Here is a 25,318-nt window from a genome sequence, read left to right on the forward strand (position 1 = left end):
GTAAGAGCAAATAACTGTCCTTTGGATGATGGGAACGACTGAAGGGGACAGACGTAATCAGGGTTTTCATTTAGACAGCTCACTCCATCAGCCTTGTAGAGAACAGATCCCCAAAACATAAGCTTGAGAGATCACTGGGAGGCTGGGGCAGTATGCCAGGAACAAAATCCTGAGGCCCCAAAGCAGAACGGGGGAGTAAACATCTACTTTCTGCTATTCGCAGTAAGTTGATAGGAGACATCAATCCATAAATAATAAACTTGTCGCTGGCAGCTACATTAACGATTCCTTGGGGAAAACAATTGATAATGAATTCTTAGCTTCTAAACGTGTTAATGGCCCATTTTCCAGAATCCAAGAACTTAGCCCTGGATATAGAGGTCTGAAAGGTGTCCCTTGATTTAACACAGCGATGTCAAATAGGTGGCATTAGAGCCATAGTCCTCAACTTCTGGATCCAGGGCAGACATTGCTAATCCATCGTTGCACTCTTTCCTGCAGTACCAGATGTGGCCTCAATATGTCTGCTTGTTAGCACAACACTCCAAGCAGCTACATCAATTAACAGGACTTGATGTGCAAGATAAAACCTCTTTGCTGTGCTTCGTGTAATCTCTGGTTGCTGCCTGTATAAAATAAAAACTTAGGCCTTTTAAAACAAGCATACAAAAAGTGCATTGTATACAAGCAAGGGCTTAAGAATTCAGTGTTGCAAAGGCCTTTCCAAGATTAGTGATTTCCACCCCGTGGGCAGCCTGGAACACATACAGAAATTATCCAGACAGAAGAGATGTCTTCCACTTTCAAGATCTGTAGAGGTGGGAAAATCCCTAAGTAATTGAGAATTTAACCACTTTCAGAGTCAGACAATCCTTTTGCTTTCTGTCTTGTATTATTCCAACAAAAATTCTACGCACTCACAAATGATTGGCACATGGAGGCAGGGCTAACCGAGTTCTCAGATAAATCTGAGTCCTGGAATCCTCCTTAGAAATATCTAAGTTACTAGAAAAGGAAGTGCCACTTGGCTCACCTCTTCAGCTTCCCCTGCATTTTAGAGATGCTGGCAGCCAGGTCCGCGGTGAACTAACATTTATGATCCACTTCACAAGTATTTAAAACCACTCCAGCCCGGACTCCAGAGCAGTGTGGGCTCCAGCCCGCAGGACTCCTGGAGGACTTCCAGAGGGGCTGCTTTATCCCACTGCCTCTGCCCAGGGCTGTCCTCGACCAACACAGCCGCCTATGGAAATGAGCAGGCTTCCCTCCCACCTCGTATAGAGACTGGGAGGGCAGAGTGCTGGGCCCAGGAGGTGAGAATTGTTTGCAGGTGTTCCTTGGGTGTGTGTGGGGGGATGGGGGGTTGCCAGCGGCTCAGGCTACAGAAGGGGGAGTGGAGGGGAAGCAGGAGAGAGGGAGGGACAGGCTGATTTTTTTCCACTAGAGAAAGGGAAAGTCTCTGTCCCTTTGTGCTCTCTGGCCTGTGGGCTCCTGCCTGGTCTTCTCTCAACAGCTTAATCTTCCCGATTCCAAGTGTCAATTTGTGTCTTGTTCCCGTGACGTTCTTGGATTGTTAGCATCTCCTCCCTTTCTCATTGGTTTACTGAGCCCAAAGCAGGGCTGTTCACCATCCACATGGGCTCCCAAATCATGTAAGGAGTTTTCTTAAAACTAGGTGGGGCTGCTGAATGCAATTCAAGATGCAAGTGAACAAACAGCAGCTCAGTGAGACTTACTTAGAAATTAGAGCCGTACCGCGGTCCAGCCCAGCAAGAGACCACCCGCCACAAACACTTCCTTCAGGCTTCAGTGTGGCCAGTTCTGCTTATGGTGAATCCATCAACTGACACCACTGCCTAATGACAGTCCACCTTTTGGGCCACCAGCTAGCTGGAAAAAGTGCAATGAAATTTCAAACAAAGGTATTAAAAAAGCAAAGCAGAATTTATACAGTCACTACCTTTTTCCTTATGTCCTTATTATGCCATCCTCATAAAATAATGTTAGAACTTCTTGTAACAAACCAAGGGATAGAGGCATATGTGATACAAATAAATCCCCTGAGTGTCCAGCTGTTTCCCCCCCACCCCAACCCCTCACAAAGCCAGCCTCACTCTGCATCTGAGAAAGAGTTAGAACAGAACTTTTCTCCATTCCCTCTCTCCTTGCACTGCGGGTAGATGTCAGTAACCAGTTGTGGCACTTCTTTCCTATCCACTCTGGACGCTGCCTCAGGGTCACTGTTGAAACTTCCTCAACACAGCAGTGCCCCAGTCAGACCCAATTCACTAGCAGTGACCCATAAGAGGAAGCCTTTTCTCCCCAGAGTGAGATAATTTGTTATTGAAAAAATAATTGAAATGTAGCATGTCAGAGTAAAAAGTCCCTGGGTTACTTATTAGTCTTAATCATTAAAGAAAAATAAAAAGAGAGGCCAATGACTCATTAAACATGCATTTTACAGATGCAGAAAATCAAGTTCCTTGGCAACTCTGCTTTTGTAAAGAAGAAAATAAGGTTTTGGTCAGCAATTCTGCTGCTGCAGTGTCCGAACTTCATAAATAGGTTAGCCATTTTTAGTAAGTCCTGAAATACAACAGTACTCATTGTTGTTCTGGGTAGTCACCTAACCTGGCAGGAGACTTCCTGTGAACTGAGAGATAAAGAATGAGAAATGCAGTTCTTGGTATGACCATGAAAGAGTAGAAGCAAAAGACACCGTAAGGTCAAATTTCACCCCTTGGATGCAAAATCCAGTTGATAACCCTTATCGACCAAATTCCTAAGTTTGAAGTCTAATTGTGTTAGACTGTAAAAGAAAACCCCCAAATTACTTTTATATCTTGAACTCTCTATACTTGAATTCTTAATTTTGATTTTTCTTTCCATTGGCTAAAGTGACTCCAACTAATTTTCAGTTCAATTTATCTGTGACTATATGAGAATGTCATTATAGGGGCTTTACATACAAATGACAGTTCCACTGGATATAAAATTTAGGTCATGATATTTTTCGATGTAAAGTCAGTAAACATTGCTCCACTGTTTTCAAGCATTAAGTATTGTGGAGGAAAGGCAGAGACAAATTTGGAAGTAAACTTTTTTGCAACTGGTATCTTTAAAAATTTTTTTTTAATTTTTCCATGCATTTCAAAAGTTGTGTCCAGATCTAAGTCTGCTTTCACTGATTTTTCACTGGCATAGACATATTGTTTTTAACTCAAGAAACTTTCAAAGAGCAATCAATTATTCTTTGATTATTTTTTATGTACCACTGTTCCTTGTATTTCCTCAAAATTCCTCAAAAACACAAGATTCTTGGATCTCATTCTCTTCCTTCATACCAGCTCTGTCCACTAGAAATATAAGGTGAGCCACTTATGTAATTTTAAATTTTCTAGTAGCCACATTTTAAAAAGTAAAAAGGAATAGGTGACACTAATTTTATCAAGTCTTTGAAATCTGATGTGTATTTTATACTGACAGCACATCTCAATTCAGAGTAGCCACATGTCAAGTGCTCAGTAGCAACATGTGACAGTGCCGTCTGCATTGGAGAGCACAGTTATATAACCCACGCCACTATTTTCATTTTTTGCTATCTACATTCTAGGGGAAAATCCCAGATTTGTTTTCCACATTACCGATTCAATTTTTCACATCCTCATTCCTGTTCTTTAGCTACTAACATTGATTTTAATTCTCACGTGTAGTTTTATTTATCTTAGCATACTTTTCCCATCTCATGCCATTGCCTTTTCAGTCTAAGCCTGTTCTCACTTCATGACTTTCTGCTCCTATTTCGGAGCAATCACATCTTCTCACATGCTGTTTAAACTGGCAACAGTGCGCCTTAATTGTCCCGCCTCTGTAGCCTTACAGCACTATTTCTTTCTCCATCTTTGTATTTACCATGATTGGTTACAATTACTTCTTTACTTTTCTATAACTACCAATAAAAAGTAAATTCTCCCGTGGGAAGAATTATTTCTGTCTTGTTCACAGAGTGACCCCCAGTGTGTTGCACCGTGCCTGGTGCAAGGGGGAAAAAGGTACTCAAATATTTATTGTTGAGGATTCAAAAAATTTTACTTAAAATTTTTCTAATTTCTATATTTTGTGATTTTCAGAGGTCTTCTTACCTCCCGAGTCACTGAATGGTGTGCCTTTTGCCTTTTCTGTAGCTGATTTCCTCAGAAACCTCAGTTTTTCTTAAGTTTACTCTTATCTTCTATTCAAGTTATCTATTGCTGTATAACAAACCACCCAAAATTTAGTGGCATAAAGCCACCACCATTATTTGATACTTGTGGCTTCTGTGCATCAGGAATTTGGAAAAAGCACAGGGGGGATGGCTCCTCTCTGCTCCACGGTGTTTGGGGCCTCAGCTGGGATGAGTCAACAGCTGGGGGCCATCACAACGAGGGCTACTGTCTCTACTTCAAAGACCAGTCCTCGTACACATGTCTGGTGCCTGGGCTGGAATGACGTAGCTGCAACTGTCAACCAGAGCAACTACATGTGGCCTTGCTAGAATGGCTTGTACTTCTCCCAGCACTGCTCCTGGGTTCCAAAAGTGGCATCCCAAAGAGAGCCTCCAGGGAGTAAATGTTCCAAGAGACCAAGGCAGTAGATGCAAGACTTCTTCTGACCTAGCCCAGGAGGTCATACAGTATCGTTTCTACTGCATTCTACTGGTTACAAAAATGCTACTAAAGCCACTCCAGGTTCAAGGGGAGGTTGATTATACTTCATCGCTTGATGGGTGAATGGCAAGATCACATTCAGAAGAGGATGTGGGGTGGGACAGATTGTTGCAGCCACGTTTGGAAACTATAATGTGCCACATTCTTCAACTCAAGGGTGGAGGGGGAGGGGACCCTCCAGACCCACAGGAGGGGCAGATTATCATTAATCGCATTTACGTGCCCTTGTTTACCCAAAACTGCTCACACTCAGATCTTACGCTGGAAGGCACAGCTCCTCCTCCCCTAATGTGGTATTTCGGGGCTGAGGCTTGCTGAGCTTCAGGGGTCCCCTAAGACCCCTGGGTGCACTTCCTCCCGGGGCTCTTCTTGCTTGCCCCTTCTGCACCAGGATTGGTAGTTTGGGGTGAGTCCCCCCTCTCTCCTCAGTTGTTCTTTTGGTAATACCGTCTTAAATTAGACACAGAAAAAGATGTCCCGGTGAGGCATAGGGAGAACAGCTCTTGCCTTTGCAAGTCGTGGCACCATAGCAGAATGGGACATATGCCTGCTTTTCTGGTCATTTTCTAAGTCAGGATCAGATAATGGAATCTAGTTCCATTGGCAATAGGTAAGAATCCAATTTATCAGAATGCCTGTGACTATTATCTTTTTCTGGATCTCCATGGGAATTTTAGTGGGAATTTAGAAGAGGAATATATCAAGGAATGCTTGCCACATCCCCATGCCGCAGAAGGTAAGGGAGTAGGAGGAATTGCCCTTGAGATTCTCTGAAGATCAAGTAGGCTAAATACAGGAGAGCATTAGCAGGTGATTCAGTGGTCCTCGTTGTGTTAAAATTGTTGTGTTCATGTTGGTGGCTGGGATTAGATTTATGTCAAAGGATGTTTTTTGAAATTACTAAAGTAATAAAAGCTCACTATCATAAGTGAAAAGTATCTATACTATAAAAAACTAAAAACTAAAAAAAGCTAACGATGCACCTTCCAACCTCGCTCAATAACCAGTGTGAGCAGTTTATGTATCTTTCCAGCCCCCTGTCCCACCCTGCTCCTCCTCCTCCTCTCTCTCTCTTCTCTCTTCTCTCTCTCCCCCGCCCCTCCCCTCTCACCTGACCTATGTACCCTGTATAAACACACACACCCCCATGTGGTGGACAGCTCTGATTTCATAAAAATACTACCACCCTGTACACATCTCTCTGAAACATCTGGAAGTCAATACATATCACAATAATGTTTTCTTTTTAATAGTTATGTAATATTCTGTAATGTGAATGTTCTATAATTTATTCAATCAGTTTGTTTCCAGTTTGGTTGTATTTGTCTAGTACTAACAACTATGCAGTAAAAAAACTTCCTTGTTTAGGCTTTTGTTTCTAGTGGAGAGACTGCTGAGCTACGGTCCGCAGAGGCTTTTTTTAAACCCATTCGTTTCCACTTCCCTTTCTCTGCACATTGCCCTGAGATGAGTCTTTGGATATAGAAACGCTCAGGGATCTCCTAGTTCCCGGCTGTTTGGCCTCTTTTGTCAATGCCCCACCTCCGCTAAGTTCACTTCTCAGTTCTGGGTCTGAAGCCTCCCAGGATTCAATCTGGAACCGCCATGGTTGAGCTCCACTCACAGCCTAGATCTGAGACAACCCTCCCTGCACCCTGCCAGTAGAAAGAAAGGTGCATGCAGGAGAATGGGACTTTGAGGAGCCCTAAGGTTCTGTCCTCTCATTTGACAAAGGGGGCATAAATCTTCCATCTGTCTCCGAGACTGCTATGAAACTCATTTTTATGACTCTGCTTGAAATAGTCTTCTCGCCACCCCCTCCCTTCCTGATTGGCAGGCCTTGACTAGATTCCCCGAAAAGAGCTTTTCATTCGGGGCAATATTCTTTGCACTCCTGTGGTCCTGTTGAAATGAGTTGTGCTCAGGGATTGTTTGTATCCCCCCAGAACAGCAGGCCAGAAAGAACTCCAGACCTTTGTTCTCTTCCGTGCACATTCTTGATTTTCTTCCTCTGTGGTTGTTTTAATCACATGGTGGGCTTTGCCTTGGCCGATCTCAGCTCAGTCCCTTAACTGGGGTCACTTTAACTCAAAACCTCTCCAGGAGCCATTGCCATGGATTCCACAGCAGAGAATTGGTTCTATCCCATATTCAGACATTTAGGGGGCATCTTTAATGTGCGAGCCATGATGCATAATGCTGGGAATTCAAAGAGGAAAAGAAATCTATGAAACTCTTCAGCAAGGATTCACAGAATGTCCCAGGTCTTTTGAAACACAGAGCTTGAGTCTGTAACGGTGGGTAAAGTTTTCAGAGAAAAGAGGACATCTTACCTGGGTCCTAAAGGGTAAGTACAAGTTCTTACCCTTGGACTTAGCCCTCTCAGATGGAGAGGGGACAGCACTGACACGTAAAAGAGCCCAATAGTGTTAGCACAAGATGCAGTGACTTACAGATGAACTACAGTAGGGGGAGACTGGACTGAAAAAAGCAAGGTTGAGGACGGCTGGATGGCTCAGTTGGTTAGAGCACAAGCTCTGGACAACAGGGTTGCTGGTTCAATTCCCACATGGGATAGTGGGCTGCGCCCCCTGCATCTAGAGATTAAAAACGGCAACTGGATTTGGAGCTGAGCTGTGCTCTCCACTAGATTGAAGAACAACGACTTGGAGCTGATGGGCCCCGGAGAAGCATGCTGTTCCCCAATAAAAAAATTTTAAAAATTAGAAAACTAAAAAAATAAAAAAGCAAGGTTGAGGCAAGACTGTGAAGAGCCTTGAATCCAATCCAAATCATTCATTCATTCATTCATTGCTCCCTCAGTCAATGAATTTTCTAGATCAACATTGTCCAATGTGGGCCACATATATAATTTAAAATATTTCAGTAGTCACATTAATAACAAATAAATTAAAAAGCAACATGTGAAATTAATTTAACAATATATTTTATTTAACCTAATATATTCTAAGTATTATCATTTCAACATGTAATCAATATAAAAATTATTGAGATACTTTTACATTCTTTTTAAATATGTCTTCAAAATCTGGTACTTAAGTGTAGCTCAATTAACATGCTAAATTTTCATCAAAAATCTAGAATTGTATTTGTATTTCATAAAATTTATGGTTGAAAAGATAGATTTCACATACCCAAGTTGTTCCGATATAACTGAATTTTCTAATCATGGAGTCAAATACCAGTTTTAAAAGTTAGGCGAATTTTAATTATATAGCATTAAAAATTCCATTCCTCAGCTGTACTAGCCATCAGTCTAGTGTTTAGAAGGCACCTGTGGCTGCTACATTGGATAACACTGTTCTAGACTCTCCTAGAAAGTGTGCACTAAATACTGCGGGTAATGGAGTGAACCATTTTAAACAGGGAATGACTGATCAGATGTGTTTTAGGAAAGTCACTTTGAGAAAGGATAGATTTTTCATATGTTAGTCAAACTTAAATTTCAGACAGAATTGGGAGGAAGAGGAGAAAGAAGGAAAGGCAGTACCATGTAACATTTTAAATGGACAACTGCTTGTCCTTTGGGAAGTCCTGTGTATAGAGAAGCCATAAAAGTGTAGATTATAAACCATTCTCCAGTTGTTGCTAAAGCTTGTCCTTAATGCTCTCTAAAGTAAAGGTATATGTAGTCCTGCTTTCTATGGCCTTGAGGATGAGAAGAAATACGTGGCCTGACTGGACATGTGAAATGCTGACTCCTCAGGAGCAGTCTTTACATAACCCTAACTTTTAAAAATTTCAACTAATGCTTGTCCCCAGATGGGGCGCAGGGGCTGCCTCTGAAGGGCTTTGCCTCGGCTGAGCCTCTGCTGCTTTCCTCTGACAGGGAGGGTTCCCTGCGCTGTGAGGGTCTCATCTCTTAACAGAGGACAAGATTAGAAGAGGAAGAACTTCGGTTGCGCACGCAGTAATCATAAAGCACTTTGTGACAGCTTGGTTTGTCCCAGAAGCCCCGTGGCGCCAAGATATGAAAAACAAAAGTAAAACTCAGGCAATGTTTCCAGTGTGGGAAAACTCAGGAAAAACAACTAGATCTGGACAGTGTTTGAACCAGCCAACTGTTTTAATGGTTTCAAATTCACAGAATTAAAGAGGAAGAGTAGACAAAATGTGCAATTCCCAAAGTGTTGTGACCACTTTCCTCATTTAGTAATATGTTCCACTGACTGATCGGAAATATTATCACTTACTGCTCTCCGAGAAGTCAGGTGAAAATTCGCAAATTTAATCACATTTCCTGTTCATTGGCTTTTAGCTGTTTTATTAAAAAAAAATTGTATACCGATCAGGACATCACTTACTGCATGATTTTATATCAAGTCTCAGACCAAAAACGGTTAAGTTCTTCAAGTCAGAGCAAATCCACTTACCTAGTTTCCAATCAAAATACATTAAAACCTCATACATTCTGACTTTGCTGATTCCAAACTGGAGTTCTTTTGAGTAAAGGACATCATGAAGCTTACTTTTCCTATTCATGGGAAAAGACAGTTGCTGTTAAATTAATATTGTCAGCATTAATTATGGAGCAAAACCTTACTGTATGTTGGAAGACACCTTATTTTTAATTTTGCACAATTGCTGAGGGAGTTCCCTTCACTCAAAACAATCAATATGCTAATTACACACCATTCTTATCTGTTCACTAAGGATGTTCAACACTAGCACCTTGTTAGCTGGTTTAAATTAGCTAAAGTTGTAAGCAGTGAGAATAGTTCCTGTAACTTAAAAAGTACTGAGTAAGCTGGTTTTTTTCCATTTCCTTTGTGTTACACAGTAATACCTGAAAATGTAAAAGCCACTTATTATTCTCCTAAAATATTCTCCATGTGGGAATTAGACGAGCGGGGAGAATATGCTTTGAGATTCAGGAAATGTCCAGGTAACCTGTGAAGAACAGAGGGAGAAATTTGGAGAGTAAACAGAGAAGGCTTTGGTCCCACCCGCTTCAGCTGGGCTCTTTTGTTTCGTAAAAATCCAATTCATCCTTTCCCAACACACACACACACACACACACACACACACCCCTCTATAATTTTTTTTTAATTGCCTCACTGCCTCTAGAATTTTGTTCTCAGAACTTTGTTTCTTGGGCCCTTATGAGGACCCCAGATAGCTTCATAGATTTCCTACGCCTACTCACTCAAGTCAAAATCTGCTTTTTCCATCTAGAAAGCCTATTTATTTGATTTTGTCTTTAAATCTCCTCACGTCCCTGGGTTCCACACATCACACCGAGTCTGGCTGAGTAGCACCGACAAGCTTCCTTTTAATTAAATTAATAAATCCCTGTATTTCAGCCACAAAGCAAAATGAGGAGTTTGGTTTTAGATGGAAACAGAAGCAGGAAATGGTCCAGCTAAAGCCTTCCACCTCCCAGCCTCAGAAAACAAGTATCACCCTTCAGGTGCTTGCGCACATTGGCCCTTGTTTCTGAAACTAAGTTGCCTTGTTTGTATGAGAGAAAACCCCATATTCTTCCATGAAGTCCAGATTGTGGGTCAGAAAATGAGCTCCTACCGTGTATTTCTGCCCCACGCCAGCTGATTCCGTGAGGAGAGGGAAGAGGGAATACGGAAATGAGGATACATTCTTTCACTTGGCTTTTCTTTGCCTACCTATCTAGAGCCAGGAGCTGAGGGTACAGTGCTGAACGTGACCTTACGCTCACAGAGCTACATCTAGCTGGGTGTGTAGATGTGGGAGAATGGGGGGTTATATATGGCCAAGAAGGGAAAAGGTCCACATCACCGTGAATTACGACCAGTTGTTTGTGTTGAAAGAGCCATTGGTTCATTCTGATGATAAAAGGGGGAAGGAAAGACAATGGACTGAAGCGTTGTGATGAACCAATGTGTTTCCACCAGAGTCTAAAAGAAATTCCGGATAACGGTCAGGCCAAATTACGTGAACCCAACACTGGCATTACGTTCAAACACCAGGTTATCAGTTACAAACAATGCAGAAAAATAGGATATAATCAATGCTCTTCAAAAAAACCTTTTTTTGTACTAATAATTTATCAGTGTTAATAGAGACACGATCACTATTGTGAGATAAGAATGGGAAATACAGGCGTGGGTTTCTTTCGGAAGGAAGATCAATTTAGAAAAGCCTGTAAGCATTGAGGCAAGTTGAGTAGTACTCGTTAGAGAATATGTTGGAGGAGGGATGCATTTCAGGCCTAGTTAGGAAACAGCACGTGAAGTCAGTTCAATGCAAGGAACTAGTACAGTTCAGCAAGACACTGCAGAACAGAGGGAAACTGCAGAGTATCAACCACCTTGTGAGGACTGGAGAAGTTCCAGAATATAGTTGGTGTTTGTCCAAATGAAGCAAAGGTTATCACCCACTTTTGAGTCCCATAGGCCCTCCAACTAGGTAATTATAAGAATACTTACAGGCAGACGAAGTAGAAGGTAACTTGGGGTCAATCCCTCGACTAATCAGCTTCCTCTTCTGGGGGAGATCTGAAGTGGACTTTGGGAAGTGTTTGTGCCAGGAACAACGCACTGGGTACTGGGACAGAGAACTTACTTGACCTATAAAAGTGTCGGTCAGCTATACGAATGGCTGGGGCCCCAAGAGGACGAGGGGCTAGTCCAAGCCCTTGCTCACTAGGGACAGTACCAGGCACCGTCACTCCTAATACAGTGCTCTTTGCCTTATGCTTCAAACTTTTTGCAATTCTTTCCAATTAAACAAATAATATTCACAGATTTTTATATACCTGTTTGATCATATCAACCCATTTCTTAAAAACCCTTCATTGACTCCCCATTATTTTCACGTAATAGAGTATACAAGCCTCTTTATAAATCAACTTCTGCCTACCGTTCTAGCTTCCCTCTCGCCACTCCCACCCACTTCAACCATCCAGCCATTTTGAATTGGTGGATGTGGTAGAATAGTCGACAAGTACAAAAACTTTGGAGTCAGAGATACGGGTCTGAACCAGGTCTGTGACACTCACTTAGCTGCATAACCTTGGGAAATACAATTCATCTTCCACAGCCTAGGTTTCATCACCTGTGAAATGGGGATAACACCACCTGTCTTCTAAGGCCATTGTTAGAATTCCCTGATTGTTTGAGAAGCATTTCTAGGGGAGGGAGCTGGGGATGGAGCAGGGGATGGAACAATGGAGAAAGTGAGGAGAGGGAGAGTGAGAGGAGGAGCTAGAAAGGGAGGGTATGCAGTGAGGAAAGCACGGATTGGGGGATTGAGGGCAGGAGAGAGGGAAGAAGGAAGATCACTAACAAGGGCAGCAGTGAAATGAAAGTAGAAGGGATTAAAAAAAATAAGTTAAAAAAAAAAGTAAAAAGCACTTCTGCTTCAGTCAGGAGTGGTCAAGTTTATTATTTTAAATGATGATGACTTTCCTCAGAAAGCTTCTGTGCCCTCCCAAGATTGTGAAGGTGCTCTTTTATCTCTAGCTCCTATGGTTACCTCATACTAGTGTAAATTCCTATTAATTCTTTGAGCTGTGAGCTCCTGAGAGCAGGACTGTTGTGTTTTATTCAACTTGGTATCTCCAGCACATAACACATTGTTCACACCCAGGAAACGTGTTGGTTGAAAGGAAAAGGAAGGTGAGGTAAAGCAAGACAGGTGAGGTGCTGTGAGGGCCACACATGCAGGGGCGAAGTCCCTGGCTCCTCAGCACAGCCTCCAGCCTGGAGGACTCCGTAGGACACATTTATGGGGCTAAGCAGACCTCAATATTGTTGTTTTAATTTCTTCCTTATTGCGAGATATACATGCAGGAATGCATGAAAGCAACATGTGATTTAAAGAATTATAAATGAACACCGTGTAATCACCACGAAAGTCAAAAAAAAATAGAGATTCCCAGCTCCCCCATGTGTTTCTCCTGATCTCAGTTTCCTTCCTCTCCCCAGGAAGTAACCAATATCCTGACTTTTATAATCATTTCCTTGCTTCTCTTTATGATTTTGCCACCTATGCATGGATCCCTAACCAATATAACTTAAGCTTTGCTTGTTTTTAAACTTTATATAAATTGAATCACGCAGTATGCATATTCTTTGGAGACTTGTTTCTTTCCCTCAACTTTGTGTGATTAATCCATGTTGTTGAATGTAGCTGTAGTTTTGTTTTGTTTTTTCCATTATGCCAGCATTCATTATGTAACTATGCCACAGTTTATCCATCTACTGCCAATAGGACTTCTGAGATTTTTCTAGTTTGGGGCTATTACAAACAGTGATTCTATAAACACTGTTGTATCTATTTTCTGGGATATTTAAATGTTTTGTTTTGAGAAGTCATTCTACCTCTAGAATCAGTGCACTCCATAGTGTTGTGAAATTGAAACTAGTTTGCCCAAACAACAGTAAACGAGTTGAAAAAAATCACTGTGTTCCTCAAAGTGTAGTCCAAGATGGTCCACATTAAAATCATCTGGATAATTTTTTAAATATGCAGATGAAGGCTCAGCCCAAACCTACCAAATGAGAACCTCTAGAGGTGAAGCCTGAAAAAGCTGTATTTTAGAAAGCTCACTACCCTCTCCTCCCTTCCCATGAGTCTTACGTGGACCACCAAGCCTCTAGTTTTGTGGATGGTACATATGTGGTGGGACAAAGCTCACTGGTTGGCACGATAGTAGGAATTGTTTAGAAAGGGGTAGTACCGTGTATCCCCGAAAATAAGACCTAGCCGGACCATCAGCTCTAATGCATCTTTTGGAGCAAAAAATTATATAAGACCCGCTCTTACTATAAGACCCGCTATTACTCTAAGAGCGGGTCTCATATAAGACTGGGTCTTCCATTAATTTTTGCTCCAAAAGACGCATTAGAGCTGATGGTCCGGCTAGGTCTTATTTTCGGGGAAACAGGGTAGTGCCTCCATGCCCAGGAAATCAGCTCCCTCCCTCCCTGCTTCCTCTATTGTTGGCTCCTTGCCCTGGTGCATCCGGCTCCAAGCAGACTCTGCCCTTAACACACCTACAAGTGGAGGTCCCAGCTTTCGCTTTCTTCTCCACAGCCTTCCCCCTCACCCTACAACCTCTGCCCTGCTCAAAATGTTCCAACACTCACAAGTCTCATTTTAATTAAGTCCAGTCTTTCCATGACCCTTAGCAATACTTTACCTTAACAGGGCACCTGGTTTTTGTTGTAAACCTTTAATTTTTTGAGAGCAAGTTTTCGGTTCACAGCAAAATTGAGCAGAGTTCTTTTATCCCCAAACACGCACAGCCTCCCCCACTACCAACATCCCATACAAGAGTAGTACATGTTACAATTGATGAAGGCTACATCAACACAGTATCACCGAGAGCCCAGTTTCTGTGGGTCCTGACAAAGGCATGACATGTACCCATCATTAGTACCATACAGTTTCACTGCCATAAAAATCCTGTTCCACCTATTCATTCCTCTCTCCCCACAACCGGTCTTTTGACTGTCTCCATAGTTTTTACCTTTTTCAACATGTCACATAGTATGTAGCCTTTTCAGATGGGCTTCTTTGATTTAGTGATATGCATCTAAGATGCCTCCGTATCTTTCCATGGCTTGATAGCTCATTTCTCTTGAGCGCTAAATAATATTCCTTTATCTCGATGTTCATCCACCTGCGGAAGGACATCTTGGTGGCTTCCCAGTTTGGCGATTATGAATAAAGCTGCTATAAGCATCCGTGTGCAGGTTTTGGTGTGGACGTTTTCAACTCATTAGGGTAAATACCAGGGAGTGCAATTGCTAGATCATATAGTAAGAATATGTTTAATTTTGTAAGAAACTCCCAAACTGTCTTCCAAAGTGGCTGCACCATTTTGTATTCCCATAAGCAAAGAATGAGCCTTCCTGTTGTTCCACATTCTCACCAGCATTTGGTGGTGTCAGTGTTTTGGATTTTGGCCCTTCTAATAGGTGTGTAGTGGTATCTCATTTTAATTTGAACGTTTAGTTTTTGAACAGCTACTCTTCATTTTTTCTGTTTTTGGAGTCTTGTGTTTTAAAATTCTGTATAGCAAGTTGCAAGCAGGTGAATTTTTTTATTAAAGGTTTCTTTAAAATTCATTAAAAACTTACAAACATTTCTGAAGTATAACTGTCTCTCTCTTTTTTTTTTCTTTTAAATATAGGTAAATGCAGAGGGGACACCAGAGGAAGTTTTTCTTCAACTCTGCACAGCTATTGACTCTCTTTTCTGAAGGCAAAATGGCACGTATGTTGCGAGTGAAGACAGAGAAAAATATGAAAAGGTTCATACCTTAACACAGTATGTTTCAGGTTAAACTTTTTGTGTCCCCCCTCAAATCCTGACATTGCTGTTTGCTTCCCAGCCTGACCTGAGAGGCGTCGGGAAATCATGCATGGTGTATTTGGTATTATCCAACCTCTTCGTCTTAATTCAGACAGCTGTCTGGACTCCGCACGCATCCTTTCCCATCAGTAGGTTACGCCTCAGCGCTAAGTTAGTGTGTGGGCAGCGGTGCAGTACCAGTCCGTGGCAGCTGTGCCCTCAGGACTTGCTAGAGTCTGACCATTCGGTCTACTCTCATCAGATGGGGGTTAGCGTGCCTAACTCGCCTTTCTCTCCCCAAGATCTTATCTACATGCTGCTTCCTGATGAAAGCCTTTAATATGGGGGCCAAGCCTGGGCATCTTCCTCTAGTAACGGTCTCTTTGTTTGCTCAAGTCTTATCCACTTGTAGCTCAGAGCCAGAGAGATTAGCTTGACAAGGCCAACTATTGCTAAGAAATCTGATTAAATTTGGTAATTTGATAAGAAAAAAATGTGCAATTATATAGCTTTTCCAAGACAGCAAAACCCAGATAGTTACCAATAACATTTCTCTATTCATTTTGAATGAAACTGGTTAGTTTGGAATACTGTCATAATGGCTAAGAGAACAAACTGGAGAATATTGTCTACCCTCGTCACTTCTGTACCTGGTGGTGTATTTTGGCAATTTTACATTAATACCAATGACGAAATGTAATTTAAAAGCATGAGGTGATTTATTATTGCATCCACTGGACTAATGTCAACTTACACTTTTGATTTTAAATGATCACCAATTTACTTAATACTGTTGCCAAGCAAAAAAAAAAAAAAAAATACACTAACAGTAACAAAACTGATGTGGACGTGAGAGGGGCATGTCAGCGCACAATGTTGAACAGATCCCAATGCTGTATTTGTTTCACATGAGCCTTTTTCAGGGCTTTGCAGACCTTATCTTCCCCAAATGTAAAACTGTTTCTTCGCATCAAGCCAGTGAAGTTTGGGTTCTCTTTTGTGCCGTCAGTTGCCAAAACCAGAGCTTCTTACATATTCTCCTGGAATAACTGCATCTTCTCCATTCAGTCACTACAACAGACCATAGTTCGTTTGCATGATTTTTTTTCCTTCAATGGCTGTGCAGTGAAGAATCCATTTCTGGGACGAAATTGTATTTTTAAAGACTTTTTTTTTCTTGAAATGGCTATGTACGAATAAAGTAAATGGAACACATGATAACTCTTTTTCTATTTATTTGTAACTCACATCATTCTGGAAAGCATTTGAAGCCTTATTCCAAACAGAATTAAAAGCAAACACAGTAATAGTTGAGATTTATGATATGCTCATATGGTTTTAATTTTGGCCATAGATCAGTTTGAAGCTAGTACAGAGAGAACTCTCAGTGTATTCATGATACATGGTAATTTTCATATTTCCTTGTTAGCCAGTCTTGAACAGAAATGTCAGTGTTTGCTAAAGAAATTAAATTTCTTTGGTTACAATTATGCCTCTATTAACAAAAAGGGGCATGTTCCTACAACTCCACACAGTTGTCAAATACTTTATTACTACCCCAAGTTGTCACCCGCTTTATAGGGGAGCACAAGGAGTATTTGAGCAAATTAGAAAAAAAAAAAGTTACAGGATGAAAACGACCAGTTGTGCCAGAAAACATAAAATGACTTCTTTAAACACATACCACATGTTGGCAAACACAGTCCATCCCCACCAGCTTTGACAAGCGTGGGTGAGGGACATGGGACAGCAGGGCAGCAAACTGTAGTTGCCTGCTCTTTTGAAAGAAATCAGCCAAGGTAAATGGCTTTGCCCCTACAGAGTATGTAGAGGTGCAAATCAAGTCTTCTACAGAACTGCTAAAACACATTCCTGATTTGAATGGCATGAAAGGACATCACTTTAAAGTCACAGGATTTTAAAGCAGGAAGGGACCTTAGAGGTCTCTGCCCAGCATTAGACCCTGTGTGTATGTAGAAGACATCAGAACATGATCCAAACTGCTTGACAATGGCCTCCATTCGAGGCCTCACCTGTCTGGCCCTGGACCCTCTCGCCCCGTCAATGACCACTGTCCTTTTGCTCCTCTAGCTCAAGCCACACTGGCCTCTTCACGATGCCTGAACAAGCCAGCTCTTGTTTGCATCGGGGTCCCGTTGTTGCTATCCTTCCACCTCTTCCCCCCCACATTATGCATCCGCAAGCCTAATTCCCTCACTCCATTCAGGTCTGTGTTCGTCTTTACCCTGGTCCTTGAGGTGTTTGATTATTCCATCTAAAATGACAGAACGGTCCCCATCCTCCCATCATTTCTCTTCAAGCATTATTTTTTTTCACAGCATTGATCTCTGCCTAAAATTACATGTTTTTCATTGACATGTTTCTTGCTGGTCTTCTGCATTAGACGGTAAGCTCCATAAGGGCAAGGCTTTGTAGCCTCAGTCCCACACTTAGTAGTTATTGAAAGGCTGACATTTAAATCCTCTGAACCTTAGTTTCCTCCTATAAACAGTACACAGTTGGAGGTCATGACAGCAACCTCACAGAGGTGCTGTGAGGACGAACAAGTTGAATACATGGAAATCAGTTACTAGATCCCAGTGCTCAACGAAAGGGGGCTCTCTGTCAAAATGTACTGAGCGCTTCACTTCCACAATTGGGACTACGACCCAGAATCTCCACTCTAGTGCACTTTCCGTTACATGAGTCTAAAAATATGGCTGAGAATCAAGATACAAGGCCTATCTGGGGTCCCAGAGAGAACCAAAACCTTCTCAGCCACCCACGGCTGAGCCACATCCTCCAGATCCAGATAAGACAGGATGCAATTCCTCTGCCCCTTCCGGGTCCCACAGACACACAGGTACAGGTGTCTCTTACCTTCCTAGAGAAAAAACGTAACTCACCAAAGCATCGGTCATACGACAAAAAAAAATTTATTGAGAATCTACTAAGAATCAGGCCCTAGGGATACAGGCAGACATGGACGGTGTCTGTCCCATGGAGCTAAAGTGACACCACTCTCAAAAATCCACTTAATCAAGTACATGAACTATGAAAAAAAACAAAGTAATGTTTTTGTTTTTTGTTTTCTTCTGAGATCATTAAACAGAAGCACACTTATCATCCAGGTAAGAAATAAAAACAAACACTTTACAGCCTAAAAAAGACAATGCCTCCATAAACTTGTAGAAAAACCCACTTGTTATCTATATGGAGACTTCCGATCCCATCCAATGCACCTAGAACAATGGCCTTCAAATTTTGTTATCCGCAGTAAAAAATACAGTTTATATGGCATGCCATATTATATTTATAACTAAAAAAGACATTTCACAAAACATTTACCCTTACTACATGTGATGTACTATTTTCTCTATTTCTTTGTTTCCTAATGTTCCTCATACCACAGTAAATCGTTCTGTTCTGCAATTTAAACAAAGGGAAAGGGGAGAGAAATGGGCAAGGCAGACTCTTGGGTTATGTGAGAGGCACCAAACCTGTGGAAACAAAGCCGGCCTGAGGCAGGAGACAGAAGCCTCAGTCCCAGCTTTGCCTAAGACGCATAATCACATGCTTGCTGTCAAATTAGAACATGCACATGATGTGTGTGCCCTTCTAATTCATCATGGCAGACCATTTCAGTGCTTCCCCCCAGCCACAGATCTGCGTCTGCATCTTGTGCTATGAACCTGGATCTGTGCTCAGGTTGGTACTCTAGGAACCACACTACACAAGGAAAATAGACTGAAAATCAACCCCTGCACACCTCCACCTCCACAACCTTAGTGATGCCGGACACAAAAGGGAACGGGGAGTGAGGCAGACGCTGACTCTGCAGCAATCTGTCTAGGTTAAAATCCAAGCAACTCCAGTTTACTAACTGCATGATCTTGGGCAAGTTATTGAACCTCTCTGGCTGGATTTCCTCAGATGAAAACAGGATAATAAATGAACCTGCCTCCTAAGGCTGTGAGAATTAAATCCATTACTATATGCTTGCTTGGCACACAGCAAGCACGGTATCAGTGTTTGCTATTATTATTATCATTACTGCACATCACACAAATTAAAACCTCCTCTGCTAAACCTGAAAGCAGTGGTTTTAGGTGTCATTAAAAGTTCCTTCAGTTCTTATCAAAGCACTTGAGCACATTATTTCAGGAAATACTACCTCTGACCTACTGACTACTACTTAACAAGCAACGCTTTTGAACAAGTAGGTCCACCTCGGCTCTCACAGCCAATACCTCTTTTTAGGAGATGGGAGGCCTACTTGCGAATGACAGCCCTGTCCACTCCTGCAGTCCTCAAATTAAAACAACAATGACAACACATTACTACTATTACTACCCGTTCGGGCCTTTTATAGGTATGAGGACTATTAGCTTGGAGTGGAAAAAATGCAAAATAAACTCATCTTTGCTGAAGCAGAAAATAATCCTCTTTGCCACTCAAAGTTCTCAAAATATTTGCCCTTGAAAATACATTTAAGTAGATTTATTTTTTACATAACAACTGTATAATTCATAGCCCTCTTCCAAAGCATAATTCATACTTTATGGGATTTTTGAATGGATCAAAATGGTTCTCCAAAACTAACGGGTATTATTTTTACACAAACGCAGGAAGTTACAGAAGTTACCATCAAGTGCTACTACTGTCTTGCTACCAGTTGAAGGTAGATCTTCTGGCATATTCACTTAACACTTAATATCAAAATGCCCAGAATTCTAATGATTTCTCTCTTCTTCCCCTTAGTAATAATTCCAGGGTGAGAAGTTAAGCTCAAGTCCATTTCCTTTTCTTTCTAATGCAATATATTTTATCAACATCACAGTAACCTTTAATTAATATATTATGTTAAAATTCTCATATTTCTATATTTAAAATTATATTACTTTTCTCAATTAAAAATATTCAGGGTTTGATTTTAGTAACCTACAATGGATTAAAGAGGACTAGTAAATAATGTTCCCTTGATTCAAAATTAGAAAAAAGCAGGTGACTCTAAATATTGGGTCAGTAAAATACTTAATATATTTATATTCTTTTCCAATAGTCAGTAATAATTTCCAGGGAATACAGTAATTTTCAAAATCCACCTATTTAAATTAAATACGTGAAGGGTTTATTTTCATTAAAAAGAATGAATAAAATTTTCAATCTAAGTTTAGTTTTCACGTCTGGACATAACTGTCTTGTTCTTTAACCATGGTATGTGTTCTTTTTTATAACCCAGTTTAATTTAGCATTTCAACACATACTGAATGAAAATATTACCATCTTTATGTAACTTTACTAACAACGGTCACCCCAATAAACTTGAATTAAAAAAAAAAGAAAACATTACCATCTTTTACAGAATTTCGCAAATTCACCCTCTTTTCCATAATATAGTATTACTCTTCTTAAAAGACAGATAAAACAAATCCTTAAAAAAAAAAAAAAAAAAAAATTGGGGTTTTAACACTAGTAAAAAAAAAAAAAATCCAAAACCTAACCAAAGGAAGTCACAACAAGCATTCTATAATATAAACAGACAGTATCCACATAGTTTATTTCTCACAGTTCTCCTGACAAATGAATATTATTCAAGAACATACTGTATACACAGATAAGAAGAAACATACAAAATGTTTTAAATGATGCACAACAAAATCCAGCAGTATAAAAGAATGCATGTGAACTCTTGCTCACTGCGCAGACTAAATTTAATCACTTGTTTAAATAGTAATAAAAATACAATCTTTTATGGATCTTGTGCAGACTACAAAAGAGGGAAATTATTACCATATATATATGATTTTATATTAGGCAGTTTTCTTTGATGAGTTGCACTGACAACTCCAAATACAGAGGCAGAAGGCTGTGTATTTTAAAGGAATTAATGTTGTGAATTAGAGACTTTACACAGTTACTACCACTGGCACTTTTCACCATAGTTTGTACACATCACATGATCATCTTATATAACATTACATTTAAAAAATATATCTGAGTGACAATTTTATAACATTCACACACCATGAGCTGGTTAAGGAAGCAATGCCACCGTTGCCTCCTGTAGTGCTTTGTGTTGGTAACAAGGACAGTTCATTGTGGTTAAAAGAAATTAGACATCAATATGATCAATATGGTTAAGCAGCTCCAATTTACTAAAGGCCACCAGTGGCCACCACGGGGACAGTGAGTTCTTTTAAAGTGTATATTCTAGAAGCAAACACCATCATTGGTTAAAACTTTGTCTAAAGAAGTCAGTTTCTGTGCTGAAAACTATTTTCACAAAACTGAAAGCTACTAAACTGTTTTAATATAAATACTTTGTCTTCTCATTATCATATTTATGACCAAGTTCTTTGAAGCCTTTGGAATTTACTCTCTCTTTAATGTGTGCTCTCGTTTCCATCTCACCGATCACCACCTAAAAAACTGGAACGTGGTGGTGAGAAATTCCCCCAGGAAACCCTTTGCTCACCAGGAATGCGCAGCTGCTGACAGTGATCTAAGCCACAACAGTGCAGAGCTGGACTTGACGAGAACACTCAGGAAGCTGTCATGCTATGAGTGTCATTTCAGGGAAAGCAGAGAATCTTTCCAAACTGTGCACATCACTCACAATGATACCATTGCTATGTGTTGAAGAGGACTAGTATACGATGCTCTCTTCCATGTCATCTGTTTGCTGGAAAGTAGTTTGGGTCAAGGTAATTATAACTGGTGCCCTGGGACACACAGTAGTCTCTGTCTAAAAATGTCTCTGACCTATAAACAGGTTCTAATTGGTGATCTTCCTTGTGAATATCTGTTTCATGTAGACTGCAAAGAGAAAACACACACACAAACACCTTATTACATGGCTGGCACTGGATGCACTTTGGCCTAGATATTACAAAACTTCCTCACAGCTCAACCTGTTTAAATCCATTAATCTATCAAAATCTCTAAAGGAAAGTTACTCGAGACATACATACGGTGATTAAGGAAAATTCCTTAACTGCCTAGAACAACAAAATTTAATTCACGAAATGTGATTTTCTAAGTAATTTGGAAATCAAATCCACTAGTGGCTGAGAAACTCTTCACTTGTCAAAATTTAAGATCTACAATGAAGAAACACGCTTACCAGTCTGAACAAGAATCACAAAAATCCGAAGACATTTCTGGAGGACAGTCCTGGCAATGCCACCGAACCCCCTGGATAGGTTCTATGCCACAGTTATCACACTATGAAAGAGAGAAAAAGTATTAAGCTGTACTGTTCCCAAACCTTGTAGTTTCCTGCTGGAAAACACATGATGTGTGTACACTGATACCCTTTCCTCTCTCTCCCCAGGCACTACACAGTGATCTAACACAAAGGTGGTTCTAAGTTACATACAACTTCTAGCAAACGAGCTGAAATTCCATCCATTCAAGATCAAGCTACATGTGGGTGAGAGGGACATTAGAAGATGTAACATTAGCATGCTTTAATTTATTTTTAAAAATTTTAAGAAAATCATCTACAAAGTTGGGCATTTGATTATTAGTAACTATTTACTGGAAAGGTACCTCACACACCAGTGTACAATGACTGTGACTGAGAACCACTGGCTTAATACCATAGTTAAAACTATCCAAATATGTTACAAAACTACTTAACAGACTACTGTATCTAACATAAACCCAGGTGAACACAAAATCCTTTCTGAACTTTTACCTTACTGAATTACTCTCCAAAGCCTGACGCCTCCTAATAACCAATGCCCATCATGAAGAAAAGACAGATCTAGCTTTTTCTCAGTGTGGTGGCATTGTGGTAGCCCTCAATGTATTCTGTGCAATTCTGGAAATCAAAGCAAACCTCATTTTTGGTTTCTTTGATCATCAGGCCAACTAGAGTGGCTGACAGACTGGCCAACAAGCCACAGCTGGGTCTTGTAGTAAAACTATGAGAAGTGAAGAGAGTTTCCTCTTGAAAGGCCACAGCTGTCAATTAGGAAAATCTCTAATAGAAAAGAAGGGTCACTGAAAGATCAAGAGGAAAAAATCATTTAATATATTCTGCCTAATGACTACGCCAGAAAACCAGAGGTATAAAAATTTTGTTTTAAATTTCAATTTATCAGTCACAGTACACATCTGTATTTTTATGTATACCACTACCAGCAAATCTATAGCTCGTGGTCTCATTATTACTTTCTCCAATCCCATCAAATATAGTCAATTCTAATGCCAAAGCGATCTCAAATCTGTCAATCTCTATTTCCACAGCCAAATTCAGACATTCTCATCCTTTGCGTAAATTACCAAACAAATCTCTAACCCAGTCTCCCTGCTTCCAGCTTGCTTTCTTCCTTTCCATCTGCATACTAAGGCCAGAATGATCTTTTTCTCCTTTCCTTAGTTTTTTTCAATTACATAAATAACATACATGATTATTGTTTAAAAAAAATTAGCAACATGGTAGTCAGAAAATAAGAATTATCTACTCTAAACCCACTGCCTTCCTAAAGGTTGTCAATACTAACAGTTTAAGAATGATCTTTCTGAAATGCAAATTTCATGTTATTCTCTGCTTAAAATCCCCAATCTTTTAGGACAGTATAAACTCCTTAGCAAAATTTCCAAGGCACCTCAATAGCCTCTCACTACTCTGCAGTAAGCATTCTACTCAGACTCAACTATTTTACTTATTTAATTTCTCTAATTCCTTATGAGGTAAAAACAGAATAAGGGCAAGAACTGAGTCTGTCTTGTTTACTTTGGAATCCCTAGCACTTAGCAAGTACCTGAACATAATGGGTATTTGAATAAATGTATTTCTACTAGCCTCTCAAAAAATAGGAGAGATAATTGAATCTGAAAGGGAAAAACATTTTTATGATCCATGAACAATGGCAACAAAAAGAGAAATAGCTCCAGGGATAAATGGATAAAGAAAATGTGACACACACACACACACACAAAATGGAGCATTATGAAATCCTGCCATGTGGGACAACATGGATGAACCTAGAGGACACTATGTAAATTGAAATAAGCCCAACGCAGAAAGACACATGCTGTATGATTTCACTTATAGGCAGAATCGAAAAAAGTCAAACTCAGAAAAGCAGAGAGAATGGTGGTTGCCAAGGGCTGGGGGATAGGAGAAGTTGGTCAAAGTGTACAAACTTTCAATTATAAGATACATAAGTTCCGCAGATCTAATGTACAGCACGGTGATTATAGTTAATTTTCAAGCATGCAAAACTTGAAATTTGCTGAGAGTATACCTTAAGTGTTCTCACCACACACACAAAAAATGGTAACTATGTGAGGTGATTTTTTGACATCTTAACTATATACAATTTTTATTTGTCAATTATGTCTCAGTAAAGCTGGGAGACAGAGATACGGCTAGATAACAACTTTTCATCTCATATTTTACCTCAAAGTATAAGATACCTGCCTGTATGTTTGTCTTCTCTCTCCTGAATCATAAACCTCTTGACATCAGTAATTGTGGCACATTACTTTGTATAAATACACAGGACGAGAGGTAAACATACTTTTACCTGTATGCTTGGAAGCTATGGAGTTTAAAGCTCCAAAATCACTTTAAATATCTCTTATCACTTTCAAAAATTAAATAAATAGTAAGATTAAGGAGAATTTACCTTGAAGCCCACGTGTTGTACAAATCCACTTTCAGCTTGCATTTGCTGAAGTTTCTGCTTCTTCAACTTTTTAAACTGTAATAGTTCCTTATATTCAGGTAAATTCCTATACATGATAGGAATACTCTCTTCATCCTATTGAAAAGAAGAAAACACAAAACAAAATTTTAGTTTGATAATTAAAATGAACTAAATCTAAGAAATAGTGATATAGAATATTTTTGTATCGACAAGGCATTTTTCACTTTTAAGATACATTAGAAAGCTCACAAAAATTAGCGCTATTAGCAATATTTCAGACGGATACTTTTGGAGGGCTTCTTAATGCAATAGTAATGCTGAACTGTAGTAGGCTACCTCATAATGGAAGCACCAGGAGAATAGGGACGACTCCACCTCTGTCACACACTAATGCAGACTCACCCCGTGCACCTTCATGGCTTCTGGAGAAACTCTTTATAATCTACTTCTCCCTGATCTGCAGGAAGTTCCTCTTCTCCAGTCTAACAGATTTTTATGCTTCCTCAGGTAAGTACGACGTTTTCTTAACAACAAGCAAACCAATCTCTGCTTTGTTTTGTGCTCTGTACTCGTAATGATCAAGGGAGCACATTCCTTTCTTACTTAAGGGGATGAAAATAAGTTACAAAGATGATGATTTAGAGTAGA

At 40.2% G+C, this 25,318-nt stretch overlaps 2 protein-coding genes across 9 annotated transcripts in view; one reads left to right on the top strand and one right to left on the bottom strand.

The window, feature by feature from the left end:
• The window catches only part of AK5 (adenylate kinase 5), a 205,153-nt gene extending 184,657 nt beyond the window's left edge, over window positions 1-20,496 (top strand). Inside the window, exon 14 of one of the 2 annotated variants that reach the window (XM_033115574.1) lies at window positions 14,845-20,496. In XM_033115574.1, coding sequence (XP_032971465.1) covers window positions 14,845-14,913 — 69 coding nt within the window. In that variant the 3' untranslated portion in view covers window positions 14,914-20,496. The remainder of the gene's footprint in view (window positions 1-14,844) is intronic. The other variant, XM_033115573.1, reaches the window with a different exon arrangement.
• A 39-nt stretch (window positions 20,497-20,535) lies between these two features.
• The window catches only part of ZZZ3 (zinc finger ZZ-type containing 3), a 91,807-nt gene continuing 87,024 nt past the window's right edge, over window positions 20,536-25,318 (bottom strand). For 5 of the 7 annotated variants that reach the window (XM_033115569.1, XM_033115566.1, XM_033115570.1 and 2 more), the window contains 3 exons: window positions 24,650-24,784; window positions 22,132-22,232; window positions 20,536-21,824 (listed from right to left, as the gene is read on the bottom strand). In XM_033115569.1, the coding sequence (XP_032971460.1) occupies window positions 21,680-21,824; window positions 22,132-22,232; window positions 24,650-24,784 (381 nt within the window). In that variant the 3' untranslated portion in view covers window positions 20,536-21,679. The remainder of the gene's footprint in view (window positions 21,825-22,131; window positions 22,233-24,649; window positions 24,785-25,318) is intronic. The other 2 variants (XM_033115571.1, XM_033115572.1) reach the window with 1 other exon arrangement.

The sequence above is a fragment of the Rhinolophus ferrumequinum genome, chromosome 9 (genome assembly GCF_004115265.2).
Source record: "Rhinolophus ferrumequinum isolate MPI-CBG mRhiFer1 chromosome 9, mRhiFer1_v1.p, whole genome shotgun sequence".
Taxonomy (NCBI): Eukaryota; Metazoa; Chordata; class Mammalia; order Chiroptera; family Rhinolophidae; genus Rhinolophus; species Rhinolophus ferrumequinum.